A 17,705-nucleotide genomic window follows, 5' to 3' on the forward strand; every position below is an offset into this window, starting at 1 on the left:
GAATCCAGAGTGGCTGGAGAGTCCCAAGGAGGAAGAAGGGAAGAGAGAAGTGAGGGCAGAGAAGTCGGCCACAGTGAGATACTTAGAGTCAATTCCAAGGGCAACTGGGAGTCATTGTAGGTTTTATAGCAAGGAAATGACTTGGCCTGACCTTGTTGGGGGGGGGGGGGGACTCCAAACATCTGTTACTCCTTGGATCATACTGCATTTTTTGAGAATGTCATACATCCATTCGTTCACGTATTCATTCAACATATAAGGATTGAGAGGTGTCTCAGTGATGCATTGCTGTGTAACAAGCAACCCCCAAATATAGTGGCATAACATAACAATAATGTGTTGCTTTCTGCTCTTCTGTGGGTTGGCTGGGCCGTTCTGCTGGTCTCACAAGGGTTACTCAACCTGCTGTATTCGGCTGGCGAGTTGGCTGGGGGCTGGGCTTAGCTGGGAGTTCTGGGACGACTGGGCCTCTCCCTCCATGTGCTCTTCCTTCAGGATGGTCCTGAGCACCTGAGGCCTCCGGATGCACAGGACAGGCTCACTTCCACCACATTCTGTTAGTCAAGGCAAGGCAAATCAAGGGGGTGGGGAAACAAACAGCACTGCCCGCCGAGAAGAGCTGCAAAGTTGCATTACAGTAATGGAATTTATGGCCACGGAACATTCTACTTGGCTCTGGACCAGACCCTGGGGAGAATGCTGCCCCTTTGTGGCCTACACCTACACCCTAGTCTGACAACACGCAAGTCAACAAGTGCAAAAGGCCAGAAGGTGTTGTGAAAAACATCAAATAGGGAGACAAGGGGCTCCTGTGCATGAAACTGTCAGGGAGGACCTCCTGAGATGTTTGAGCATTTGAGCATGCCTGCATGAGAAGTTTCCGTGGTTTCCAAGAAAGACGCCCTCCTTGCATGAGCACACAGTTGCCTTGTGGGATACAGGTGGTATGAAAGGAAGGGCTCGGGGGACATCACCAGTGGTGTTGTGATGTCACTGGCAGTAGGATAGAATACAAGGGGCCCCGGGGGCCAGAATTTGTCTTCTTACACTCACTTGTAGGCTGTGTGACACTGGTGATCTCTGTTTCTTCCCCTGTCAGACACCCTGCCCTGTGCACAGCACTGTGAAGAACCACAGACTGACGAACGTGGACAGGCACACTCCAAAGGGAGGTGCACAGAGGTGGCACTGGTCACACAGCTCACTGAACTGGATGGCCAGGCACGCAGAGCAGTGACGGTAAAGTTGGGTGCAAGGTGTGTGTCTCGCCAACAGGCATGGAGAAATCCTGTGTCTGGAGAGTGTCCATGAATCCCCCTTCCCACTCTCTGCCTTCCTTTCACCTCCTCTTTCCCTCCACCCCTTCCTTTCCTCTCTCACCTGCCCTTATCTTCTCTCCTTCTCATCTCTTTTCCCCTGAACTCTCCTCTTCCTACCTCGTCTCTCCCCTCACCCCTTCACCTCCAATCGACCCTCTACCTGTCCTCCTTTTCACCTTTCTCCTTTGTCCCTCCCGGGCCCTCTGGCCTTTCACCCACTCCCATTCTCCTCCCCCACCTTTTTTTCTTCCTTCTTCCACCCTCGCCCCTCCCCTCCTCACCCGCCGGACCCCGCCCCCAGCCGCAGGCCCCGCCCCGCCGGGGTCACGGGGTCGACGGACGCTCGGCGGCCGTAGCGGCCCCGTCAGTCACGTGGTCACGTGACGCGCTCCAACATGGCGGCGCCGTGGGGCCGCGGCGTCGCTTCCTGACGGGGCGGCGCGGACGGACGCGGCCGGTGGTGGCCGGGACGCCGGGCCCGCAGCGTCGCTCGCCCGCTTGTTCGCACCGCCCGCCCGTGGGGCTGCCAGCCCCCGCCGGGCCGGGGCCATGCAGGAGAGCCAGACCAAGAGCATGTTCGTGTCTCGGGCCCTGGAGAAGATCCTAGCCGACAAGGAGGTGAAGCGGCCCCAGCACTCCCAGCTGCGCAGGGCCTGCCAGGTGGCGCTCGGTGGGTGAGCCGCCCCGGCCCGGCCCCGCGCCGGCCTCCCCACGCCGGCCGTTACCCCGCCCGGCCTCCTGGTTTCCACCTCCCCCGACCTCGAATCCCACCCTCCCGACCCCCTTATTATAGCCCGGGGAAACTGATGTCCAGGCAGCTCGGGACTGGCCCAAGGTCACCTAGCAAGTTAGTGACAGCCAGCGCTAGCTATCCAGCCTCCCAGCCCCGGGCTCTTGCCACGACTCCTTGCCGTCCTGTTTCCTGGTTCCTCCCCTCACCAACCTCAGGAGCGGTAGTCCTTGCCCCAAGTTTTCTCTTTACCTGCGTTCTGCTGGTTAGGGTTCCCCCATGTGAGCAGAGCAAGTGCTTTGCTCACCTGCCTTAGGGAAACCCCTGACATTTGTTTTGGAAGTCCTGGATTGGAGAATGTTTTCCCTTTCATTTGGGGATCTCCCATAACTCCGTCATGTCCTGCACCTCTTAGGTAGGTGCAAGAGATCCGCCCGTTGCGGGCAGTCCACTGAAATAGATGTTCTTTGAGGGCAAAAGGCTCGTCTGTTTTATGCACTGCTGGATTCCCTGCGTCTGCAGCTCTGCCTGGCACATAGTAGGTGCTGATTGAATGGACCCACGGATTATGGAAAGAGGGAGAGGACTCTCACTCATAGCTAGTTAAAACCTTGGTAGTTAATTACAGCATCGACATCCTGTCTTTTAATCATTGAAATATTTACCAAGTGGCCACTGTCTACTAGGTGCTGTGATGGGCACTACAAGACAGACAAGATACTTGCCTTTGTGGGGCTTATACTCTAAAAGGGGAAACTAAAATTACTGAGACATTTTTGAGTACTGATAAATACTTTTGTGAAAGTAAAAGAGCAAGATAAGATAAAAAAAAAAAGGGGGGGGCCTGCGGACTGGTTTTGATAGGGTGTCAGGAAAGTAATCCTTTCTGAGGAGGGGACATTTGAGCTGAGTACTGAAAGGCAAGAAGTGTCCACCATGTGGAGTTTCAGGAGAAGAGTTCTGGGTGTTGAGGATCAATACATTTGACCAGAGCTAGCTTCAAGCTAATTCACAACCCCCGTGCCTTTAGTTTGACATCTGTAAAAAGACCTGTTTTTTCCCTAACAAATCGAGTAAATGGAAAGTTTGATTTTCTGTTAGGGAGTTTGTAGTTGCCGTCACTTTTCTCGCTACGTTTGGTGTAAGGGACAGAGCCGAGATTCTTCTCTTGGGGCCTAGGAACGAGCTTGTGAACTTTGCACTTGTCGAGGAGAAGGTCTTTGGCTTTATCTGATTCTCGGAAGGGTCTGAGACTCCCTCAGGGGTCAGGAACTATTGATTGAGAGGTTGTAGTTGCTTAGATAATCTGGAAACAGATACTAGTCCTGTGAAATCCAGGATCAATTGGAGGAATTTACTGAGATTTAGATTTGTAAAGCTTTTCTATTCAGAAAACCAAGGCTAACTGTTGGATACTGTTTTATCAGGAATGCAGGATAAACACCTCAAAGCAGTTTGTTAGGCAAAAGCCCAATAGTTAGAACTCCATTTTGAAATCTGCCTGGAGTCTCTCCTGTCAATATTACTTTAAGAGTATTGTCGCAGAAATTTAAAGATAACTATTTGGCAGAAAAATTTTTCATTCCTCATTTTCACCAAGTTGTTTATCACAATTTTGCAACCTACTTCTAAAATTGCATTATGGGTCATAAAGGGTCATAACATTGAGAGCTTTTTAGATGTTTTTGGATCATATCTTTATTCAGAAGTTGTGGAATGCACGTTCAATGTTTTAGTAGTGGATTGTAAGAAATACCTCATATAAGAAGTAATTTGACCATAGGTTAAATGAATAGCAAGCAAATGGACATGGTGGCTCATCATTGTCATCAAATTGGGTCATAGGAACTAATATAAGGGAACCTGTGCACAGTGTTGAGTCAAAGTGGCCATTTTTTTTTAAGAGGGTAATTGTGTCATTGCTATTGAATAGAAATGACTGCTTTTATTTGTAAACAGTAGAAAACCTATAGCAAAGTACATGGTGATTGATACTTCACTCTGCATCTCCAGGCATAGTCTTGTGCCCAGAAACAAGCCTGTGTGTGAGCTTGTGTATAAGAAGTTTTGTAACGTGGCCAGCGTTTTAGAGATTACCACGTATAGATTATCGTTAATTTTGATAAGAGGAACTGTAAATGACCACCCAAAGTTGAAGTGCTTAGATGATGGAGCGCACTTACAGGAAGCAGCTGTGATAGGATTCGTCTGTTGTAGTGTATTGGGGGAGGGGATCAGGGCTGCAGGGACTGCATAGTAGGGAGGTTAGGAGTGTGTTCTCTGGACTCAAGACTGCCGGGGTTCAAGTCGCTTGCCTTCCGCTTCTTATCTTTGTGATCTTGGACAGGTATTATACCTTCTTCGTTGGGTTATTGTAAGGATGAAGTTAGTTGACATATGCAAAGAACTTGGCACATAGTGGATGCTCTTGGTTTTGCTCTTGGGTTTTTGTTGTTGTTGTTGTTGTTTTTTAACATTTATACATCTTTGAGAGACAGAGCATGAGCGGGGAAGGGGCAGAGAGAGGGAGACACAGAATCCGAAGCAGGCTCCAGGCTCTGAGTTGTCAGCACAGAGCCCGACGCGGGGCTGGAACCCACAAACCGCGAGAGCATGACCTGAGCCGAAGTCGGACACTCAACCGACTGAGCCACCCAGGCACCCCTCTTGTTTTTTATTATTAGCTTAAGCTGTAACAGACCACAGACACTGAGGGCTCTAGCCTGATGTTCTTAACCTGCATTGGTTCCTCGTTCAGGAATGACTTATTGCTCTATTTGGTTTGTTGCTGCAGTAAATAAGAATGTAATTACACGACCGGGAGGCTGTGTTTATCGCAGTGTTAACTTGCTAAAGCTCAATGAAGACAGGGGTTGTCCCTTGTAACAGCAGTGATGATCAGGATGGAACAGGTTTGGAGTAATCTCAGTGATTTATCTGCACTAAATGCCAAATGCATAGGTAGGTATAGACTACCCAATTAGGGGATTTTGTCCTGCCAGCCTTTATCTGGAGTATCAAAATAGCCTGTAAGAGTATTCATCACCCCAAGGATTTTGTTGGTCTTTACCTTGTTAACGAAGCTCTGATGTGTATTAATAATCTTGAACCCTTCAGCCTTCTTGTTGGGGTATACACATACATTCCTAAACCTCTCTTTCATAAGTGTCTTAAGGGCCATTTTCTGTCATGATCTCTCTTTACATTACTGAGTTATAAATTATAAATTCTAGAGTTTGGAGACTTGACAGGATAATCTGGGTGTTTTTAAATTGAGTATGGAAAAATTTGTCTGGAAATCTGGAAAACGTTAACTGAGTTCTAACAGTACTCTTCTCATCTATATATGATAAGAGATGCATTATCTTACTTCGTAACAATCCACACAGAGTGCTAAGAGCTGAGTGCTCTGTAATTACTTGGTGTCATTCTTAGTCATTATCAAGAAAACATAAAAAGAATAACAAACATATCTGTATGGCTTTCATATGAAATAGAGTGATTTCTTTTTTTAAATAGACTTTTTTTTTAGAGCAGTTTTAGGTCCATAGCAAAGTTGCACAGAAGGTACAGAGAATTCTCATCTGCTCCCTGCCCCCACACATGCGCTGCCTCTCCCGTTAGCGACATGCCTCACCAGAATGGAACATTTATTACTATGATGACGCTACACTGACGCATCATTATCACCCAATTGAGTAACGTCTTAAAAATCACATGTTATGTAATAACTATTGGTATCTACCATGTACTAAGCATTTCTGTGTTCCAGGCACCATGCCATGTGCTCTGCAGCAGTTTACTTCTTAACTGTTATTATCCTCATTGAGGCCCAGAGAAGTTGGCCCGCATACCTCAACCAGGAAGCAGTGGAGCCAGGATGGAACACTGGCAGGCTGGCTCCAGAGCCCAGGACCTTAACCGTTACCGTCACGCTTGTGTTGCTTTTCCGTAGGAGAGTTATTGTATGTAGAATACTCAGTGGAGTCTTTAAGCGGTAATTGCACTGCAGTAAAGTTTTGAAGTTTCATTAAGTAAAAGCATTTGGTAAGTAGAGAGACCATATTTTCTATAGTTGAATTTTGATATATTTGAAAGCCTGTCGTCTCAATGATGACAGCTTTCTTCCCCTGCAGCTTTTTGCTGCATGTATCTTGGGTTTACTTTAGTTTAGGAACTAAGGGGAAGAAAGAAATGAGGGTAAAGAGCCGATGGCCCATAAGCTTCACTTGAGTGATGAAGCTTTCTGATTTAAGACCTCTCTCTTCATCAGCGGTAAAGCGCCTTTGATGAATTCTGGAGGTGTGACACGTAGCCGGTGTCCGTCTTTGGGTACCACGGGCAAAGGGAAGCCGAGGCCCACATCTGCACAGCCAGGCGGGAGACATACGGAACACACGTGCCCTGGCCTGACACACAAATCGTAAACTCCAGCTTTAGATCTGCCACTCCGCTTGATATATGGGACTGAGAGGCGTGCAGGTCATTGGTGATCTTAGCTTGAGCTGTTTTGGTGGCACAATGAAGGAGAAAACCAGAATGGAACGGGCGAAGCATGAGTGGGAGGTGAGGAAATAGCGAGCACAGACAACTGTTTTCCAAAGTTTGGCTGTGGCGTGAAGGAGAGGCAGGAGATGTGGATCCTGGGAGGGTTTTTCTCCTTATTATTTTAAAGTAGAAAAAACTCGAACGGGTTTAAATGTCCTTGGGAAGAAGCCAGTTAAGGGAGTATGCTCATAAATCTTAGTTGTATATTCATGTGCAAAAAAAAAAGTCAACATTTACACGTCCATATGATAAAGTGAACTGCTTTGTCCTCCATATGATGTTGTTGTTATTCTAATTTTGATGTGTTCAAAATAACTGTTCTCACCACTAGGAAGAACCTAAGTGCAAAATTTGAAAAATATGAAAACCATCTCTAAATTGTCACAGCAAATAAAGTAAGGCTTCCTGGTGAAATACAAAATAAACCCTTTAATTTTGGCAAATTCTGGTGTTTGGATGAGACATTTTGTTTGCACGTGGTACAGATTAATGTTTTGAGAAATTCCAGGACTCAGGACCCTGACAGATTAGTTTTTGTTGAAAAGCTTTATGATGATTCTTCAGGAAGCGGTCACCTGCCTAGAAGCAGCATCTAAAAGTTGGATTTTGATTACTGAAAATTGTTTGTTTATTGGATTAGCAGAAAATTCACTGAGAACTGAGTTGGAAACTTTGCTTCTTGATTAGTTCTGTGATGCTGGGTTGATAATTTAGCTTCTTTGAGCCTCAGTTTCCTGAAATGCTAAAGGTGATAATACCTTTGTCCCGGGATTATTGTGAAGGTTAAGTGACCCAGTGTAGTAAAGTCTGGTGCCTAACAGATAACCTGTTAAAATTCAGAGGCTCTTGGGGCGCCTGGGTGGCGCAGTCGGTTAAGCGTCTGACTTCGGCTCAGGTCATGATCTCGCGGTCCGTGAGTTCGAGCCCCGCGTCGGGCTCTGTGCTGACCGCTCAGATCCTGGAGCCTGTTTCGGATTCCGTGTCTCCCTCTCTCTCTGCCCCTCGCCCGTTCATGCTCTGTCTCTCTCTGTCCCAAAAATAAATAAACGTTGAAAAAAAAAAAATTTAGAGGCTCTGGTGTTAACCATATTTAAAGGAGAAGAAACTGAATGCTTGCTCTTTTCTGCCTCCCGTATTAGTTGGTTTGTGGACGTTTTTCTGGTCTCTGACATTTCGATGCCGGTGAAGCAAGCCGTTGGATGAATTTAGAGCTCTGTCCTGTACGTGTAAATCTCAGGGGAGAGTCTGTAAGCAGTGCTGGGGAAAACAGTAAGACTATTCTTTATGGAAAAGAGCAGACCTGTGAAAATGTGTACTTAATCAGCAAGTACATGGAGTTTCCTATATAAATAGCTCAGAACTGTATTTAGTCCTCACCAATTTCACCAGGCTTAGGGGGCCTGCCAGGAAAATACTTGACTTTCTTTCCAGCAAGGTTATCTTAGAAAACCTTGACTCATTCCTGGAGTCTTCCTAAAGGAGCTTCTTTCAGTTTACTGTCTTGGTTGTAAAGAAGTCTTTTGCTGCTTTTTTTTTTTTTTTTTATTAAAGGTATTTTGTTAAGTTTTATAGATTTGTGGGGAGAACAGCCTTCTTGTGCCATTAAATTCTTAAATTTTTCCTCAGTCCCAGGGAGCGGTTAGTGCATATTTTGCTCTTTATATGGTCCTTTTGTCTGTTGACTAAACAAGGGTGACATTCACTGAGAAGATATTTATTTGGGTGTCACATTTGGTGTCATGATGCAGGGGAAACAAACAAGGACCCTCTTCTCATGGAGTTTGCAGTTAATGGGGAAGAAGTGCATTATTCAAATGCTCACATCCTCTGAATCAACGTTAAAAAAAAAAAAAAAAAGTTAACCTAAAAAGTCCTATGAAGGAGAGAAACCTGGTCCTGCAGGGGAGTGAGCAAAGTTGTGAGGGAAAATTTCCCTGAGGAAGTCTTGAGATTTGAATGATAAATAAGAATTAAGTGGGTGGGCGGGGCACCTGCCTGGCTCCTTCAGTAGAGTGACTCTTGATCTTGGGAATGTGAGTTTGAGCCCCATGTTGGGTGTGGAGATTCCTTAAAGATAAAAGCTTAAAAAAAATTAAATAGGTTAGGGTGACAGGTGTTTTGGCAGGATGTGGGAATAGTATGTACAAAGGTCCTGTGGCAGGGAGGAGTACAACTGTTAAACTAAAAAGTCGATCGACAGTTATCTCAAAATAGAAAAAAATGTGATCACTTAATTAAAAAAAAGAGAGAGAGAAACTGAAAGAGGCCACTGTGTGGTGGGAGCATGGTAAATGAAAGGAGAGAGTGTTTGAGAATAAGGTGGGAGGGGTGGCCAGGGCCCTACCATGCAGGACCGCAAGGTTTTCATGGTGAGGAGTCTGATTTTCCAAGCAAAAGCAGTGAGACAACACTGAAGAGTAGTAAACGGGGGGGGAAGGTGCCATGATGACCAGGTTTGTGTTTTGGAAAGATCGCTTGGACTTGGACTGTTGTGTTCAGAACATTTTAGAGGAGGACCAGAGGGATTGCTCAGGGACAGTGAGGAGGCAGTTCCCGTCACCCGGGTGAGAGATGTTGGTTCCTGGCCTCAGTGGTGAGGACAGAAGCCAAGCAAAGCGAGTGTATTCCCCACTTGTCCAGAAGGTGAATGAGAACATTGGATAAGGAAGAGGCTGGCTGTTAAGTTTCTGACTCACCCGACTGAATGGATGGTGGTGCCGTTCCATAAGGTGGGAGTGTGGGGGTAGGAGGTTGATCTGAGTTGGGACTTGATGTGTTGAGGCTCACCTGCCTTCGAGCATCCAGTTAGGTGGAGCAGGCAGCAGGTGGACATATGAGCCTGTTGTTCCTGAGACAGACCTGGGCCGGAAGTCATGATTTGGGAGTCAGGAGAGCCTAGGTGGGAACCGAAGGTGTCAGTGAGAGTGAGGTGGCCTAGGGAGAGAGCGTACAGAGAACGAGAGCCAGAGGTCTGCCTGGGCCTCGGGAACCCCTGCCGGGCTGGGCAGAGGAGGCAGCCTGCAAAGGCCATAGAGAGGAGTTGGGGGGCAAGAAGCAGAGGGCAGATGAGAATGTGTGCCTAGGAAGATAGAAGCAGAGAACGTTTCAAGGAGGGTGAGGTCGGTAAGGTCAGACGCCGCAGGGAGGTCGGGTTAGATGGAGAGTGGCAAAATGCCCATCAGATCAAGAAACATGTGGGTCATTGGTGACCTTAGTTTGGGCTGCTTTGGTGGTACGGTCGGTGAAGGTGAAAGCCAGACTGGAGTGGGCTGGGGCGTGGGTAGGAGGTGAGGAAATAGGCAGTGAGCATGGGCAGCTCTTTCCCCAAATTTGGCTCTGGTGTGAAGGGGAGGAGGGAGGTGTGGATCCCGGAAGGTTTTTTTGTCTTATCTTTTCTTTATTTAAAGGTTTAAACTTGGGAAGGATCCAGCTGAGTGAGAGGTTAAATAATGCAGGATAGAGAAAGGACAGTTTATTCATTCAACAAATATCGAGTGCCTCCTCTCTGCCTAGGAATTCCTTGGTGCTGGGAATTCAGCACTGACCAGAAGAGACAAAAGTCTCAGTTATCATAGTTTATATTCTCCTGGGGAAGACAGAAAACAAATGAACTGATAAATAATATTTATGTCAAGGGCGGGAAGTACTGTGAAGCAAGATGAGAAAAGTAAACCAGGGTGAAGTGGAAAAGTGAAGCAGGTGAGGAAATAGAGAATGACAAGGAGGGGCAGAGGTGGCAGTTTGGGTGGTGAGGGAAGGTGACATTGGAAGGGGGAACTGAAGGAAGTGAGGGAGTGAGCCCTGCGGATATGTGGGGGAGGGAGGGCATTCCAGGCAGCAGGAATAGCAATTGCAAAGTCCCTCAAACTGGAACGAGCAGGCTGGGCGTGGGGGCAGCGGAGTGTCTAGAAGGTGAGATCAGAGGGATGGCAGGGGGCCAGATCTTACAGAGGCTTGGAGGCCAAGGTCAAGATTTTGGATTTTACTCAGGGTGAGATGCGAAGCCAGTGGAAAGTTTTGAGCAAAGGAGCAGATGTCATCTGATTTCCATCGTAAGGGTTATGGATAATCTGTTTTGAGCAAATGTGATCTCATTTACATTTTAAGGGAATCCCTCTGGCTGCTGTGGGAGGAAAGGGTGGGAGCTGGAGCAGCGTGGATGGCAGTGGTGGTGGCCCAGCACCGTGAGAAGTAATCAGGTTCCAGGCAGAACGGAGAGCCTGCAGAGGCGGGTAGGGATGCGAGATTACGGAGGTGGAGGGATTGGACCCTGTCTTCTGGCAGGAAAGAGTGAAATTCTGGGTACAGAACCAGTTAGGTTCTCTAACGGAAAGCTGAGTCAGTCTCCTTGTGGCGGCTTCTAATCTCTGGATGAAATAGGAGGCCACTTCATGGGTAATGAGTAAAGAGGAGGACCGGTTGGTGGTTAGTTAGGAGGGGAGGTGGGGTGTTTGAGAAGAGCAGAGAAAGGAGCAGTAGTTTAGGGAAGGTAGAGGAGATGGGCTCACCCGGCATTATTTAGGGCTCCATTTATGGTTGGCGATTATGACTCTCTAGCCCTGCCAACTTGCCCCACTGTCAGAGGTCTGGTTGGAGGTGGAGACAGGTCAGAAGGAGATGGTAGTATATATAATCTCAGTTTGGGATTTTGCCAGAAGTTAAAGACTAAAGGTCAGAGAGAGTCATGACTGTTGATCACCTACCATTCTGATAGCAGTCCTGCTAATGGCACCCATCCTGGGAACTGAAGAAAGGGGAAAGCTAATGCTGGCCTTGTCAAGATCTGACAGGCCAAAGAAGGGCCCTGCTGGTCAGCTGGAAGGAAAGAAGACTGAGGGCATGGGTCAGGAAGGAGCTGGAAGTCCACCATTCCATATAGGGACAAGATTCAGAGTGTGACCAGCCTCACCAGGCTGGCTTGGAGTGGGGGAAGAGGGCCTTGGAGGAGAAGTTGCACGAGTTGGGGGCAGCCTTGGTTTGCATAGGAGGCAGGGGTGTGTGTGGCAGGTCAGATGTGTGGGGAGAGTTGAAGATTTGCAGGGACTTTTGGGGTCTCTGGGTGAGTTGACCAGTGATAGGATCATTGAGGTTGATGTGGGTCGTTTTTGGACTCAGCCTGGGAGTGGAGTAGAGGCTTGTGCCAAAGTCACTGATGAATGGGGGGCGGGGGGAGGGTGGTCCTGACCCTAGGGGTTGGTAGATGGCAGCCATGCCCAGAAAGGATTTCCTAGGAAGAGTGTGGTTTTTCAGCTGAAGCTGCCCCACCCCACTCAGGTCTTCCTCCTCTCCAGCCTGTTCGTTTATGGCTGCTAATTGCCCGGTTGGCTGCTGGGAACGCCTGTTAAAATGTGGAGCAATAAACCAGAGCAGGTGTGTCCTACCATATGCTCCTCTTCCTCCTCCTGTGTCTCATCATTGAGGGCTTCTGGAGTATTGGCTCTGGAGCAGACAGCCTGGGTATGATGCATTAGCACTTGGTGGCTGTGATGGTGGACAGGTGACTTCGGCCGTGTGCCCAGATTCCTCACCTGTGTAACAGCTACGGGATAAGAGTGCTCTTGGCTTCCTGGGTGTTGGTGAGGACGGAATCGGCACCTGCCCCTCATTTTCTTTTTTCCCTTGTCTCTGCTTGGTTCCACTGATAGCACTAGAGGTTTAGCGCGATTTCTGACTCCTCTTTTAAGAAAAAAGCAAGAGAACTGTCATTTGGTTGACCACCTGCTGTAGGCCGGACCCTGCCTTAGCCATTAATCTGACAATACCTCTCTCATGGGCTTGTCAAGAGAATCACCTGCACCCAAAGGCCTGGTTACAGTCTGTGGGGCAGAGGGGGCTGCTTTTCATCATCCCCATTTTTTAAAGTTGGCAGTCAAGAGTCAGAAAGGCCTACTAACCCAGCTGGCCTCGTTCAGCTAATAGATGTCCATGCGAGGACTTGAACCCAGTTCTTGCTGAATCTCAAACGAATTTCCTGTCTTCCACCACACCAGGCCGTGCCAAGCTATCTGTGAGGCCCCCTGCCACACACCTTTCCCCTGTTTCTTTTTCTGCCTCTGTTTAATGGGAAGAACATACCCTATTATCCAGATCTATCCAGAAGCCAACTGTTAGGGCAGGCCATATGAAACTGCTACATTCGGCTGTTCCCAGCCTACAGAAGTGGCGCGTTCCTGTGGTTCTGATACTTCACCTTCCCCCATGGACTCCATCCTGGTCCAGGCCCCTGTTACTGCTCGCCTGGATTAGTAACAGTAGCCCCTTGATTGGAGTCCCTGCTTCTGTCCTGGCCACCCTCCTCTTTATACTCAAAACAGCCGCCAGATTGATCTGTCAGAACATAGGTAGGTCAGCTCAGGCTGCCTCCTCGCCGCCGCCCCCCCCCCCCCCCGGGGCTTTCCATCATCATCGGGACCCCAGCTGTGCCCAGTGAAGAGGTTTTTTTCATAATTTTTCTTCTTTAAGAATGGTGTAGAGGGGCGCCTGGGTGGCACAGTCGGTTAAGCGTCCAACTTCAGCCAGGTCACGATCTCGCGGTCCGTGAGTTCGAGCCCCGCGTCAGGCTCTGGGCTGATGGCTCGGAGCCTGGAGCCTGTTTCCGATTCTGTGTCTCCCTCTCTCTCTGCCCCTCCCCCGTTCATGCTCTGTCTCTCTCTGTCCCAAAAATAAATAAACGTTGAAAAAAAAATTATAAAAAAAAAAAAAAAGAATGGTGTAGAGAGTGCAACAATGCCTGATTCTTGTGGGAATACTTAAGCATAAAGTGAGAAACTGAAGAAAATCTGCAAACATACGATTTGTGACCTTGGTGTCTTGGCCTTTGGCAATAGCTGTCACCAGTAGTGTCCTCTGTCCTGCTCACTGTGGAGGGCTGTGCTCTTCACTCACTGCCACAGGTCACTCTGGCCCGTGTTCAGTTCTTCTGGAAAAGCAGGGCGTACCGTCTTGGTGGCTCTGCCACAGCAGGCCAGGAAAGGAGATCGAGAGAGTCCAGAGCCAGGGTTCAGCCTCCCAAGGCCGGATGGGGCTCAGAGCGGTCCAAACACTGGTGCTTCGAACTACGGTCGCAGTAATCACAGTCTGCATTAGTGATAGCAAAGCCAACATTTATATTCTGCATTTATAGCTTACAGGGAAATTCTGGGTGCTTATTTGGGAGTCACCCTCGTACCCAAGGGTTATGAACAAGGGCCTTAATTTTCTGGGTTCAAGTTCCAGCCCTACCGCTTACTAGCCTGTAATGTCTCTGAGTCTTGTGTTTTCATCTGTAAAATTTAGTGGAGTTGGGCCTTGAACCCTAGTCCTCAGGCTCCTTACGTGCCTTTTGGCTGAGAAGCATTTTAGCTGGTGTAAAACTTGGATGTTTTGTCTTCATAGTGCTGGCCATAGTCCTTAAAAGCCACTTTTGTCCCCAGCAGTTGTTAACTTCTCTGCAGCCAGTGAAGTACCTTTTCCTCGATTTTTCCTGATCGGTAAAGCAAAGGTTGCAAACTAGTTTTTTTTGAGCATAATACTTTTAAAAATAATTGAGGTTGCTTTGGATTACAGTCAAACTTTCACTTAAAATCCGGGTTTTGACCTCTGGAAAAATCAAAACAGCTGGCACCTCTGGGCTCCACCGGGACTGAGGCCCTGTGGGATGTGGAGGGGTCCCCCCTTCCCCTGATGTCTTAAGCCCACCCGTGCCTCTCCTTGATGTCACTGCCTGGCCTCCGTAGGCCTTTGAGTGTTGCACTTGAGTTTATTACCCTTGATGCGTCAGTGACTGAGTAGCTGGCATTCCTGGTGATTGCCTCATCCATTAGTGAGTGAGTTGGCACCAGTGATATTCCAAAACAGATTATTTTGGAGCTCAGAGGCCAGCCCAGACTCTAGTGAAGGCTTAATTGCTTCAGATATATTTAACATCTAGACGCTAACAAGGTAACCGCGAACAGAAGGAGACCTTACGTTTGAGTTTGAGGAGCGGTGTGCCTCTGGCATGTCACACGGTGACACCAAGGACCAAGAAAGCCTTGACGTTATGGGTACAGATTTCTGCCAGCTGAAAGCTTGGCTACCAGTGTCCTGGGCTGGATGGGTCTCCTGAGCCACTCCCACAGCCCGGAGGCCTCCACTAGAGGAAGCCACAGCTACGTCCTTAGTGGATTCTTGTGCCAAAAGGGAATGCCACAGAGCTCTCTGTAACAGACCCTGTGTGTCACAGCCCCGATGGTCCATGAGCAAAATGCTTGCTAACGATCATCTGGGTGTTTCTCCCCCGTTGTCTGATGTGTGCAGTAAGAAGACATTGGAAGATTGCTTCAGGGTTAGAAATTGCCACCTCTAGTGAATCTGGTTGTTGAGTTTTCACTTCCTTGTTCAGTCTAGGATAATAGTTGTCCAAGAAAAAGAAATCTGTAATTTCCAGAGCTGTGTTGCCGGGATAACTAATGCTGTATCCAGACCACTGGTTCTCAACAGACTGGATAAAGAAGACTGCTCTTGGAGATTATCTGAGTACACAGCAGGCTTACTTCAGTGGCCTGGTTTGATAATATGTTGAGCCTGTGAAGCCTAATGTGCAGGAATACTTTTGACCAAGAGAATGGGGGAGAATTCTCTCCATATTTAGATGGGGTGTTCTGTTGCCTCAAGGGCACAAAACCTTGTTCTCCTGGAAATAAGACTATCCGAGATTGTGATTTGTGAATAATGACGCTTTATTTCTGGAACCCTGTGAGGTTGTATAACCTCCATGGTAAAGATTTTTTATAAGTTCATAAAAATTTTTATATACCTTGGCACAACAATATGAGTGTACTTAATACACTGAACTGTGTATTTTAAAATGGCTAAGATGGTAAGTTTTGTGTTTGCCACAATTAAAAAAAACTTCTACGTAAAAATAACAAAGTATATATGCTTATAGAAAATGTGAAAAAAATAAATAGTCATTCTACTAACACAGCTTTCTGTTATATTTGTTGCCAATCTCCTATACATATTTTTGCACAGTTGAAATGTTGATAGTATTACCATATTATTGTGGTAGCTATCCTTAACATGCATTTTGCACAACAGGGAAATAGCTAGAACATTGCACTGTGGGCCGGAATGCTTGGATTCCAATTCTAGTTCCCCAGTTCCTGATATCTAACAGGGGTCAAGTTACCTAACCTTTCTGTGCCTTGGTTTCTCATCGAAATCAGTGATTCTCACCTGGGCAGTTTTGCCCCAGGGGACAGTTGGCAACGTCTGGAGACATTTTTGGTTTTGCAGACCGCAGAGGGCTGCTACTGGTATCCCACTGGTAGAAGCCAGGGATACTGCCGAACGTTCTGCAGTGCGTAGGACAGCCCCATAATGGATTAGCTTCTCCCAGATGTCAGTAGTGTCTTGGTTGAGAAGGCGTGCTGTAGATAAGATGGAGATAAATACTACCTGCCTTATAGGGTTGTTTTGAGGGTTAAGTAAATTAAAAGTATGTAAAGTACTTAGAGCAATGCCTAGCACAACATGGCTGCTGTGCATGTGTTAGCTATTGTTATTGTTACCGTAATCACTTTTTATTCATATCAGCATTTCATTCTTAAAATTCTGATAAACATTCTTTTTAATATTTTCCAAATCTTTCAGTAAAGTTTTCTTTTACATAATTATTGCATTCTCTTAACGTGCCCTTCTTTTTTCCCCACAGATGAAATTAAAGCAGAAATAGAAAAGCAGAGGTAAGCTCTTCTCCTGGCTGAAATACAGTATTAAGGGAGTAGGTAGTGGCCACGGGAACCCCTCTCTGTGCGTGTTTTCTCATATTGTATTATGGACAGCGCACGCTCTCCTAGCACAGTGCCGGGCACAGGGCCTGACTCTGTGTGTGTTTGAACAGACGCTAGGTTAGCAGGTTACCGACTCGGTAACTGCATATTTGCAGGAAAGGGTAAGGAAGATCAGGTTAATGCTGCTGTCCCTTTTCTTGACAGACGAGGCAAAGCCCTTGCTTGCCCTCTATGTCCGGCTTCTTTAGGCAGGAGGACAGCTTGTCCCGGAAGTGGCTGTGCCTCGTCTCCATGGTCAAGAAGCCAGTTCGTCGCGTTTCAAAACTACAGCCCCGACATAGCTGATGCCGGGATTCAGTCCAGGACGCTGTCAACATAGCCTACCAGTCAGAGACCTTGCTCTCTGCATGTGGCCCTATGGTCTTTTGTCCTAATGCATGTGTTTTGGTTTTCAGTTGTCTGGCCCCGCAGAGGCAGTTTGCAGGCACTTCCAGTCAAGCGATTACAAGTGGGATGGGCAGTTAGAGTGAGGTGTAGAAAAGCAGACTTTTTTCCATTTCCCCTCTCCGCCCTCTCCTCCTTCCCTAGGCGTGGCGCTGCTGCACCCCCGAAGGCAAACTTCATCGAAGCCGACAAGTATTTCCTTCCGTTTGAGCTAGCTTGCCAGTCCAAGTCCCCCCGGGTGGTCAGCACATCCCTCGACTGCTTGCAGGTACCACGTTTAAACTTGATGGTGTCAGGAGGGTTGTCTCCAAGCCACAGGGGGGTCCTTTCACAGGGCAGTGAGGAAAGGAGCCATCCAGTGTATTCTTTATGGAGGTCTCATGAGGGAGGGAAAAGTAAGAGGTCTGATCTGGCCTCAGCTAAAGAAGAATGTGTTTCCCTAGAAATGTTGTGTTGTACTCTCTTATGTGCGGTTTTCTAACTGAAACCTTTAGGATTCGTTGGAAAAGTTGGTATACGTGGGCACGTGGTATTTTTACGCCACCTCTTTCTTGATGGCATTAAAATTCATAATATCCAGTAGAGAAATATAAGCAATATTCATCACTTGTGATAATATTCCATAAAGTCCCTGTGAATCCTGAATAAGCAAATGCTGAACCATGGTTCCCACAGGAAATACAGAGTAAGGTTCCTGTGAGCCTCTGGCCTCAACATGTTCATCAACTGATTAATACATAAATCAGTACATAAGTTTGTTCTTGGTGTGTTTCTGTTTAAAGACACCTTATTTAATAGATGTTACTGATTCATTATCATCAAACTCACGGTCAAAGCACTACAACACATGCCTGAACAAAGCTTATCTCCACGTGTAATTTCTCTGTAAGGCACATCATTGCATTCTCG

At 47.3% G+C, this 17,705-nt stretch overlaps 1 protein-coding gene across 2 annotated transcripts in view; it reads left to right on the top strand.

The window, feature by feature from the left end:
* Positions 1–1,682: 1,682 nt before the first annotated feature.
* Positions 1,683–17,705, top strand: part of ARFGEF2 (ARF guanine nucleotide exchange factor 2) — a 106,956-nt gene continuing 90,933 nt past the window's right edge. The window contains exons 1-3 of one of the 2 annotated variants that reach the window (XM_086702429.1): positions 1,683–1,989; positions 16,274–16,304; positions 16,941–17,064. In XM_086702429.1, coding sequence (XP_086558555.1) covers positions 1,869–1,989; positions 16,274–16,304; positions 16,941–17,064 — 276 coding nt within the window. In that variant the 5' untranslated portion in view covers positions 1,683–1,868. The remainder of the gene's footprint in view (positions 1,990–16,273; positions 16,305–16,940; positions 17,065–17,705) is intronic. The other variant, XM_086702428.1, reaches the window with a different exon arrangement.

Source organism: Puma concolor, chromosome A3 (genome assembly GCF_028749965.1).
Source record: "Puma concolor isolate L17-30 chromosome A3, mPumCon1.1.hap2, whole genome shotgun sequence".
NCBI lineage: Eukaryota > Metazoa > Chordata > Mammalia > Carnivora > Felidae > Puma > Puma concolor.